This window comes from Musca vetustissima, unplaced genomic scaffold (genome assembly GCF_032173495.1).
Source record: "Musca vetustissima isolate MV318-11 ecotype Yass unplaced genomic scaffold, APGP_CSIRO_Mvet_v1 utg6013, whole genome shotgun sequence".
Lineage (NCBI taxonomy): Eukaryota > Metazoa > Arthropoda > Insecta > Diptera > Muscidae > Musca > Musca vetustissima.
In genome coordinates, this window is record NW_026889308.1 from 1,242,872 (window position 1) to 1,254,260 (window position 11,389).

At 35.3% G+C, this 11,389-nt stretch overlaps 2 protein-coding genes across 2 annotated transcripts; one reads left to right on the top strand and one right to left on the bottom strand.

Moving 5' to 3' along the window:
* Nucleotides 1-43: 43 nt before the first annotated feature.
* Nucleotides 44-7,212, bottom strand: LOC133337046 (mismatch repair endonuclease PMS2). Its single transcript, XM_061545309.1, has 6 exons — nucleotides 7,105-7,212; nucleotides 6,889-7,048; nucleotides 6,127-6,830; nucleotides 4,846-6,061; nucleotides 4,359-4,609; nucleotides 44-148 (listed from the first exon to the last, which is right to left on the bottom strand). Exons 1-6 carry the CDS (start codon nucleotides 7,210-7,212, stop codon nucleotides 44-46), a joined length of 2,544 nt encoding a protein of 847 aa, XP_061401293.1.
* LOC133337010 (solute carrier family 2, facilitated glucose transporter member 3-like) lies at nucleotides 458-2,573 on the top strand. Its single transcript, XM_061545275.1, has 7 exons — nucleotides 458-553; nucleotides 859-960; nucleotides 1,019-1,179; nucleotides 1,240-1,825; nucleotides 1,887-2,099; nucleotides 2,166-2,268; nucleotides 2,323-2,573. Exons 1-7 carry the CDS (start codon nucleotides 458-460, stop codon nucleotides 2,571-2,573), a joined length of 1,512 nt encoding a protein of 503 aa, XP_061401259.1.
* Nucleotides 7,213-11,389: the final 4,177 nt, after the last annotated feature.

The following is an 11,389-nucleotide window of genomic DNA, read 5'->3' on the forward strand; positions in this document are numbered from 1 at the left end:
AGTCATTTTTATTATTCTTATCTACTCTAATATCATAGGGAGATTAATTGGAACACGTTGCCTTTGGGTCGTCGTTGCAAACATCGCTGTCTTTCAACAAGGCATAATTTATTAGATGTCGCATCGTCGGGCGTCCATGGGGACAATTCTGTAATGAGAAGAGATAACAAGCAATTGAGAATATAAAATCTATATTATATATAAATGCATTGTATCTATATAAAGCTTCTGTAAAAAAAAATTAACTATACACGAACTCCTATGTATTTGCATATTTTACAGTAGCAAATTTTGTCACTTTACAATCATAATAAAATCCTATTAATAATGACCCAAAGTATTATTTTTTTCGAGATTATAAATTGGTGCATATGAATTACATTTCCTACTTATAACTATTACAGTTTTTAAATAGTTCCAACACGATCGCCCTTGGGGCACAACCGTTTACTGTAAAATGGCGGAGTCAAACGAACTACAAATTTTAAATGAAGCCAAATATTTCAAGGGAACTTGCGAAAAGCGCGTGGAGTCTTTGCCGGACAAGCACAACGTCAGATAGACTATTACAAAATCACAATAAAGTATGCCCAATATATTGCTCATTTCAAAATAAAAGTCGCGCCCTTAAGTTTTTCACATAAGGCTATTAATGAAATGAGTGGTATATTTCGGTATTTCCATATAAAATATAGTATTGTTTCACTATATGTTGCATGCAAGTATACGATAGTAAGGCACCAAAAATACCATATAGTGGAAGAAACGACAAGAAACATATTCATTTGTATACACATGCATATATACAAATGAATAGGGTTTCATTTTATACTAATTACAAATTACTTTAATCAACAGGGACAATGGACAGCGCTATTGATTTTTGCTGGGTACTGTTCAACATTGGGAACAGCAGTTCCAGCAGGTTATTGTATTGGTGTTATGAATAGCCCCGGGGAGGTAGCCATCATCTGGTCAAACAGAAACAAATTTGAACTTATTATGCGTTTTGTTGCAGTTCATGCGGGCATGGTCCAATCGAACCTTGGAATTGCGATACAATGTACAGCTATCAAAGACTAATTTAGATCTACTGTGGTCTGCTGTAATCTCCATATTTCTGGTAGGAGGAGCGGTGGGATCTTTTGCTGGTGCTATTGTGGCAAATAAATATGGGAGGTAAATGCATGCAATCAATAGTATACCGCTTATTTGTCGACTAGTGTTGGGTTGTTGCAGAAAGCGTTGTGTGCTAATTTGTGGTTGCCTCTTCTGTATCGGAGCAGTATGTTTTTTCTGTTGCCGCGTGCTAAATTCAATCGAAATGCTTATCTTGGGACGCTTCGTGGTTGGCTTGGCGGCTGGTTTAACCACTTCCTCCTTACCTATGTATCTTAGCGAAGTTGCGCCTTTAGAGTTGCGGGGAAGTCTAGGTGTATTTTGTGCAGTTGGGTTGACGGCTGGTGTTGTAGTTGGTCAGGTATTTAGCCTGCGGACAGTCTTCGGAAACGAGTCGCAGTGGCACATTGCATTGAGTTTGTACGTCGTGCTAGTTGTTGTATGTTTTGCACCATGTTTTCTGTATCCAGAGAGTCCGAAATGGCTTTATGCGGTTAAAGGAGATCGTGAAGAGGCTCATGCACAGCTCATGCGCTTAAGAGGAGGAAACCTTAAGGAAGACGACTTCGCCAACGAAATATGTAGTGCGGAAGACGAAGAAGATGCCTGTGGTTATTGTGACGTCCTGAAAGACAAACGGCTGTTGCTGCCTCTGGTCATTGTTTGTGTATACCAAGGTGGTCAGCAGCTCTCTGGGATTAATGCAGTACGGATGCAATTTTAGCACTCACATAACAGCATAATACACTCCAATTTAATTCTTGCAGATTTTTTATTATTCAGTGTCGATTTTCCGTAGGGCTGGCGTATCTGATCAAGCAGCCGAATGGGCGAACTTGGGTGCCGGATCTTTAAATTTGGCCACCTCGCTGTTGGGTCCGTTTCTTATGGCCAGAGTGAATCGCCGACCACTAATGCTGATTTCAAGCTTGCTGTGCAGTATATTCCTTCTTAGTTTTGCCTTGATGTTAAATTTTATAGTAAATATGGCATCACACCCGTACAAATATACATACATGTAAAAAAATAAAACTCCCCTTTTGCAGGATGATGTCGCGTGGTTCGGACCGGGTTGTATAGCCTGTATATTCCTGTACATATTTTCATTCCAATTTGGAGTTGGTCCTATTCCATTTTTTATTGGATCAGGTATGAACATATGACACATAGTATATTTTATTTCGTGATTTTGTTCTATTGCAGAATTGTTCCAAGTATCCCCCAGGCCTGTAGCAATGTCATTGGGAAGTTTATCTTCGTGGTGTTGTAACTTCGCCGTAGGCATGGCTTTTCCAACGTTACAAAATTTATGGGGCCCATTCTCATTTCTGCCATTTTCTATTACGTGCTTTACAATATTTCTCTTAACAAAATTCTATCTTCCAGAAACTAGAGGTCGAAATCCGATTGATGTTGCACATTTGGTATCCCAAGGATTTCGTTCAAATGTATAGATAGAATTTTTAGTTACTTGTATTTTTTTCTACCAATTTCTTTTTTTTAATTGACATTTAAACCTTTGTAGTGTAATTCTGTAATCAAGGTATATCTAACTTGTCTGTAACTATGTTTTGTAATATCGGTAAGATTAACCCGCACATTTTTTATGTAAAAATAAAATTTATATCAACTTATTCATATCAATCGGTAGGGCTTAGCGGGCATTATTTTGATCGATATTTTTACGAACATTTTCGTTAATTAGCTAAATTAAAAGCAAATGGAAAATTTCAGTTATCGACTATTGTCGGTAATTCTGTCGTTAAACAGTTACAGAATATCACTATCAATATAAATGTAATGTATGTATTAAAATAAACGAAAATACCTAATGTTGATATATACAATATTATAAAAATATCAACTTTTGAGTTTTTGATGTACATGTGTTCTCTTCCCGTACTGCAAGAATCTACTACTTTTTACTACGATAAAGAATTTTTCTTTGTGATATCGAAGAAAATAGTAAAATCTAGTAGATTCTTGCAGTATGTGTAAAGACCAATAATGTTATTAATTTCATTATTTTTTCAAAGAAAAAAAAAAAAAGAAAACAATTTGAAGTCATTAAGTCCTATTTTAATTAAATTGTAACCTATACTACTCCGTGTGACAATTTCAATTTATTCACTAACGAGAACCTAGCCCAAAGAAACATTAGCGATTCCAAAAACTTCATTACATGGACTACTCCAAAAGCATAAAATTAACAGTATATCACTTATTCATATCATAGGCAACAGTACATGAACTATTCCAAAGGCTTAAAATTAATAGTATGTATAACCATGGAACAATTATTCACGGTAGGCCATACTAACTTATAAACTTATATCGTTTCCTTTGGATGTTGCAAACACATGTACCAAGACATAATGCCCTGTGCCACAGTGCGGTGAAGGATACAAACATATTTTTGCACAAATATATCAAATTTTAGAGATGTGTTTTTTGTTTTATTGATATTGTCGATATCGACTATTTATCGACAATATCAATAGAACATCGTCGCATGAGTGTTATAGAATACTAAATAAATGTCGGAGTGATGTCGATGTCAATGCGAAGTGATGTGACAAAGAAACGTCGTCTACAACGACGACGACATACGGAATAGGGGTGATTATAATTTTGCGAATAAATTTAGAACAAATTGAACTTATTTTACATTGAATTAGTGTACTATGCATCTGATTATTTTAATTATTTATGGAGATATAAAGCAATATGCAATATAATAACATGATATGTATTAAATCTATCTATCAATCAATTGACACATACATTTGATTTCTTACGTCGTCTACAACGACGACGACATACGGAATAGGGGTGATTATAATTTTGCGAATAAATTTAGAACAAATTGAACTTATTTTACATTGAATTAGTGTACTATGCATCTGATTATTTTAATTATTTATGGAGATATAAAGCAATATGCAATATAATAACATGATATGTATTAAATCTATCTATCAATCAATTGACACATACATTTGATTTCTTACTGGATGTGGTTCGATAACTTTTTTATAGTCAGGAGAAAGAGAATTATTTTTGCTATTTATGTAGATATATATGCGATTGCCGAAAATTTTTAAAATTTTGGTATAAACAAAAAACAAAAAGTTTGAATAAATAAACTCTGGTGACATGAATTAAGAATAGTGTTGTATGAACGGATTAATTGATGTACTTAATTGTGAGAGCGAACAACGAAGATTTTCAATACCTACCCATGGTTGCTCAATTTCTCCCATGTGCTTTACCAACATTTCCATAGTTGATTTTTTCAGAGATGTGCCAATCATGACGGATTTTCGACATGCCCGTGAAGCGAACATGGCTCGTATACGAGATGGACGGCACATAGTTCCCTCTGGAGCGTCTTGTAACATAAAAATTAACTCGTCTATATCCTCCTTTCCAAACTCCCAATTTTTGCTCATTGGTTTACCAAGCAAACTGATCTTTTTTGTTGGCGGCGCTGTAATGATAAATGTTGTGGAAATACCAATGTTTGTAAGTGCAAAGCGCTATGTACATTAAATGTAAGACATAAGTCCAGTCCATAGCCGGATCGTTTTAAAATGTTTACCATCTGGAATCATTGTCCCATGTTTACTGATCACAAAAATTCGACATTTCGAGAGAAGACAGACCAGTATTAGCAAATTTAAAATGACCCAGGCGAACTGCAACGCATGTAACAATTGAACGTACCATCGTGCTTGATTTCGAACTTGAAGCCGTTTTTCTCAAATATTGGCAAATGGTCTATTAATACCATTTCATTAACAGCAGTCAATTCCAAGGGCTGAGCAATAGCTAATGGTTGGTGATGCAGTTGCGTTGTTTTCTGCAATGTTTCGAAATTATATTTTTCGTCCGTAGCATGCTGGTCAACAATGAAGAGATCTGCATCCAGTTTTGTGATGATGAAACCTAAATTGAATTGACCCAATATTTCCATACTCGCGAAGTGTGATTTACTTATTTCTTTTTGCAGTTCTGCTTCTGCAGTTTTATTTTGAATTGGATTAATTTCACTTTTAAAACGCAAACGCTCCATTTTTGATTTTTGTTGCATTTTCTGTTCAAATTCGTGTTCCTTTTGCAATATTGATTCAATTTCAGATATTGAGATTTTCATTTCATTGCACGTTATCCTTGGGATATAATTCTCGACATCGCTATCATCGAGTGCAATATGTGTTTCAATATCCGATGAATTTTCCAAAAATTTCCCAAAGGAGTCATCGAGTGATTCTGGAGCATGTTCGCTTATGATTTCGGTCGATTTTGTATACATTACTTGCGTTTCATCTGCATTCGAAGAAGTTGTTAATTTGTCATTTTGGTCAAATATTCCATCGTTAGCTTGTTCATTTTCGTCATCCTCAGATTCAGATTTATAAGGTTGCAAACTCAGCCCCTTCTCGGGTTGCTCCTTTTTTAAAAATGCCTGTATTTTGATCATTTTTAATGTTCTAGTCCTTATTTCTTCGGTTTCGTGACATTTTCTTTTAGATGTTTTTGTAGACGATATCACGGTACCCCCAGTATCTCCCGTACGTTTCCACTGCGATAGCACTTGAGAAAATGTCTGTGTGGATGTTGGATAAATATCATCCTTCTCATCATCCAATGGGACTTGTTCTTCAGCCGACTTCATTTTTGGAGAGTTTTGTTCCATCGTTATCATACCGGCGATTGTTGTATTTTGCATTTTATATGTAGATGGGATGCTGGAAAATGTTATACCCAACGCCTTCTTGATTAATGCCATAAGAATTTTCTCGTTGTTAATGTGCAGTTGTCGCTTATCGGGTGTTAAATTGACATCAACCGATTCACGGTCGGTAACAATGTTCAGATATACGAAGGGGAACTGATGAGGATTATAACGATGATAGTATTCATTTACGACCTTAGAAATCTGCAAAACACGAATAAGATTATGAATATATTTGTGCACGGTGTATATTGAATGTCAAATTTTACGTTCTTAGGATCACATGGTCTGGAATTTACGTAGAAAAATTGCCTATCCTTTGATGATCGCCCACTTCCGTGTGCACAACTAGATATATAACCCTCGAACTCAGAACGCAACATTCGTTTAACATCTTCCCTGGTGAGGCGTATGGAGTCACCTAAATCTTGTTGCAACTCCTCGAGCAGCTCGTCAACGTCCCTGTTTTTATTATCACTACCCCGTAGTGGGGACTTCATTTCTAGAACATCGTTTGCCTGACGACTACCAAATACGGCTGAAATATTGGAAGAGACGTTGTCAGAGCCCTGTGTTTGTATTACGACAACCTTGTTTCCTTTGTTCGTCTGATTCGTGCATTTTATTCGCACCCCTTTGCAAACTAAGCCATACGCTTGTAGAATTTGACACATTTGGGTGAACTCCTTTTTAACATTCTTCACAAAAGCACGTCTTCTAACAGGAAGCTTTTCAAAAATATTTGCTAATATCACAGTGGTTCCGATAGACCTAGCACAACGAGTCCGGCTTATAATATTTCCTTCGTGGTCCATTTCAATTTTTGTACCAACATCCGTATTTTTGTGCCGCGTAATAATGGTCATGTTTGCCAAAGCACAGAGAGAACTCAAAGCCTCCCCCCGAAACCCAAATGTAACAACCGACTGTAAATCAGTGAATTCTCGAAGTTTGGAGGTGTGATATTTAGCGGCTTGACAAACAGAATGATTGCTATTAATGTCTGGATGTAATTAAATATATTAACATACTCATTCCTTCCAGGTTGTGGTCTTCAACACCGTGGCCATTGTCACTGACCTCTATCGATTCCTTGCCGTAATCAATTAACTTGACTTCCACACTTGTTGCTCCAGCATCTATGGAATTTTCTACTAGCTCTTTAACAGCAATTGACAAGCTTACAATAACCTGCAACAATTTTGAATATGTGAGAAATAAACAGCGATGGCAAGAAGTCCACATACCTGCCCTGAACAAATTTTATGAACATTATCCTTGCTTATAGATTTTATACTTTTTGAATCCTCGCTGGTCGCTGGCACAGCCGAATAATCTTCGTTCACTTGCTCCATGATTTGGTAATTTTCTTTTATAGGGAAACTCAGCTAGGTACAAACTGCATTTAATGTATATTTAGATTTATCAGCAATTTCTTCCAGTTCGAGAGTCGACTGAAAAGTGATAAGCAGAAAAAATAATCCTATTCTATTTACAAGCAGAAGATGTTAAGGATGCGTCGATCAATTCACAAAATTCAAAGCAAGCCACATTTAATAAGGTAGCCGCACAAAACAAACAGATTAATGCACCTATGGCAGAATCAAGATCATGGCCTATAAATAAGGTCACCAAGATAGCAATCGAAATCGGAAAACAGCTGTTTTTTCTCAAGTCTAATGTCAAAAATTTCGACTTTGTTTACGTTTTCATAATGGAAGTCAATTCACAATAATGCATTTTGACAGCAAACTTAAGAGGTATCGATAATCAGCTGGTCTCCCTTGGTGACCTTATTTATAGGCCATGATCAAGATCTATTAATAAGGTCACCAACAAGATCTATTAATAAGGTCACCAAGATAGCAATCGAAATCGGAAAACAGCTGTTTTTTCTCAAGTCTAATGTCAAAAATTTCGACTTTGTTTACGTCAGGATCTATTAATCAGGTCACCAAGATAGCAATCGAAATCGGAAAACAGCTGTTTTTTTCTCAAGTCTAATGTCAAAAATTTCGACTTTGTTTACGTTTTCATAATGGAAGTCAATTCACAATGATGCATTTTGACAGCAAACTTGAGAGGTATCGATAATCAGCTGGTCTCCCTTGGTGACCTCATGGCCTATAAATAAGGTCACCAAGGGAGACCAGCTGATTATCGATGCCTCTCAAGTTTGCTGTCAAAATGCATTATTGTGAATTGATTTCCATTATGAAAACGTAAACAAAGTCGAAATTTTTGACATTAGACTTGAGAAAAAACAGCTGTTTTCCGATTTTGATTGCTATCTTGGTGACCTTATTAATAGATCTTGTCATGGCCTATAAATAAGGTCACCAAGGGAGACCAGCTGATTATCAATACCTCTCAAGTTTGCTGTCAAAATGCATTATTGTGAATTGATTTCCATTATGAAAACGTAAACAAAGTCGAAAATTTTGACATTAGACTTGAGAAAAAACAGCTGTTTTCCGATTTTGATTGCTATCTTGGTGACCTTATTAATAGATCTTGTCATGGCCTATAAATAAGGTCACCAAGGGAGACCAGCTGATTATCAATACCTCTCAAGTTTGCTGTCAAAATGCATTATTGTGAATTGATTTCCATTATGAAAACGTAAACAAAGTCGAAATTTTTGACATTAGACTTGAGAAAAAACAGCTGTTTTCCGATTTTGATTGCTATCTTGGTGACCTTATTAATAGATCTTGTCATGGCCTATAAATAAGGTTACCAAGGGAGACCAGCTGATTATCGATACGTCTCAAGTTTGCTGTCAAAATGCATTATTGTAAATTGACGTCCATTATGAAAACTTAAACAAAGTCGAAATTTTTGACATTAGACTTGAGAAAAAACAGCTGTTTTCCGATTTCGATTGCTATCTTGGTGACCTTATTTATAGACCATGATTGCTGTTTCAATACGTTATTACCAAATTTGCTCATCTTTCTCGGCTTTTTTGCTTATATATGTGTGTTTTTATTGTGATGTTGTGCGCAGTGCGTTTTGTAGCGGAATCGTCTACGTCGACGCCATAGATCATTGATGCTCAAAACTTCCCAAAATCATACGTTAGCTTAAATGCTAAAAACGGAGTCTCAATTGTTCTCTTTGCCTCAGTCATTTTTGATGATGAATTCTCAGTTAGGTTCACCTACATTTACTCTCACTTAGTTATGTCCATCACTGTTAATTAAGTCATTTCATTCGGTAGTTTCTCAGTTAATAGTAAAAAAGTTGTATGTACCCATGATATTCACTTCAAGCTGCCCTAATGAAAACCGGTAAGGGAAGTTGTAAAGTCGGACGGGCCGACTATATGATACCCTTCACCACTATGGGTATAGGAAGTGATGCAAATGTGGTATACCCATTTGTTTTTAGATTGCCAAATTTTTATTTTTTATCCGATTAAATTGAAATTTTGCACATAACATGATACATGTGTTGTCTTTCCATGTATCAATTTGAAAATAAAATTATTCTAACAATTTAAGAGATATTTGAGAAAATATTTGAAATTCCATTAAAAGTGATTTTAAAAAAGTGAAGGTAATGTGGTATACCACATGTTGTGAATTTGGTATAGTATAATTTTCACTTCCAATTGATATCTTATATAATTTATTGTTTTTAATGAATGCGAATTAGCTCCATATTTATGTCTGTTAAGATTTTGAACGAATAGGTTGAGTGGAAATTTAATTTTTAATATGTAATAATGTCTACACATGGCAATATTTAATTTTTGTATGAAGAAGTCGTTACAACTCATAGCCTTTGTTTTTCATCCTTGTGGTTCGTGATAGATTCTCGTAGAGTACAAATGTTTCAAATAGTAATGAGATTTTGTCTAGTGCTGGCTTTTTTCATGCAGACTCAATGTATACCACATTACCTGCACTTGTGTTTACTGAAGAAATGTTTAGTTTTTTTCCCTAAATTGGTGATTATGTGGTGCAATCGCGCATATTATTTGATTTTAGTTCATACTAATTATTTTAATGCTTTAGTAATAACGATTAAATTACATCCGTAAAACAAAAAAATATTTTTAAACTTGAACCGAAAAAAGTAATTTTCATGAAAAATGTAATTTTTGGTACTGATTCTCGACGTGATTTAAATAAATTAAACATATCATTGCTATCTTATTTTTGTGAGAACAGCAAACTATAGAACATGTTTCAGTTATTCTAAAATTTTCAGTTTACAAAAAAAGTGACTATACCACATTTGCATCACCTCCTCTATATTAAACAGGACTATGAACAGGAAATTGGATGAAATAAAATATGTGATATATATCTAAATGTGAATCGACTTAGATCAATCGACTTCAAACAAATATCAATAGGTCATCCGTTGGGCTATGTCTGTACTTCTAGAAAACGCAACTATGTAATTCTATGCTCAATTTTGTACGTTGTGCAAAATTTGATGTCAATCTGACAAACATTAGGATTTTGATGTCCAATTTACGGGCGAAAATATATGTGGAAGTTATATCCAAATATGAACCGATTTCAACGAAACTTGTCACAGGTTAGGTTATACTAATTTCACTACGTTTTGTTCCTATCAGCCATATATTGGATCCTTGGTGCATCAATAACTTAAAATCAATCTATAATATAAGGGAGCTATATCTAAATCTCAACCGATTTTCACGAAGCTTGGCACATATCAGTCTGAACTAAATTCAGTACGCTATGCCAAATTTCGTGCAAATCGAAGGATATATAGGGACTTTGGTGCAATCGGAGGAACATATATATGGGAGCTATATCTAAATCTGGACCGATTTTCAGAAAACATGACCGACATCATTCTACGCCCCATTCAGTACGTTATGCCAAATTTCGTGCAAATCGAAAGATATATAGGGACTTTGGTGCACCATTTACATGAAATCGTACGAAACTATATATGTGAGCTGTATCTAACTCTGAACCGATTTTCACGAAACTTTGCAGCCATCACTCTAGGCTCAATTCAGTACGTTATGCCAAATTTGCTGCAAATTTGCTGCGACAGATATTTAGGGTCTTTAGTGCACCACTTACCTTAAATCGGACGAAACTATATATGGGATCTATATCTAAATCTGAACCAATTTTTTCCCAATAGGGTTCGTCCTTGGGCCAAATTAATGAGCTGTGCCAAATTTCATCCAATTCGAATAATAAATGCAACCTGTACTTTGTTTACAATTTAACATGGACAGACGGACGGACATGCGTAAATCGAACTAGAAAGTTATTCTATGCATATTCTCAAAAGGAGCCATGGGTCTATCTCGATTCAATTTGCTTGTTACAAACATATGCACAAAAAAAATCAACTGTGTACGCGGTAACTTCTTCTACCTAATATAAAATAAATAAAAGCGCGAAATATGAATGAAAGGTTATGATTTCTTTCCAAAAGCCTGTAGGTCAGTAGTCACACGGGCAAATTTTGTCGATCAAGTAAATTGAGTTTATGGGCGAAGGAGACGAGAGAGGAATAAAAGAGGCTACA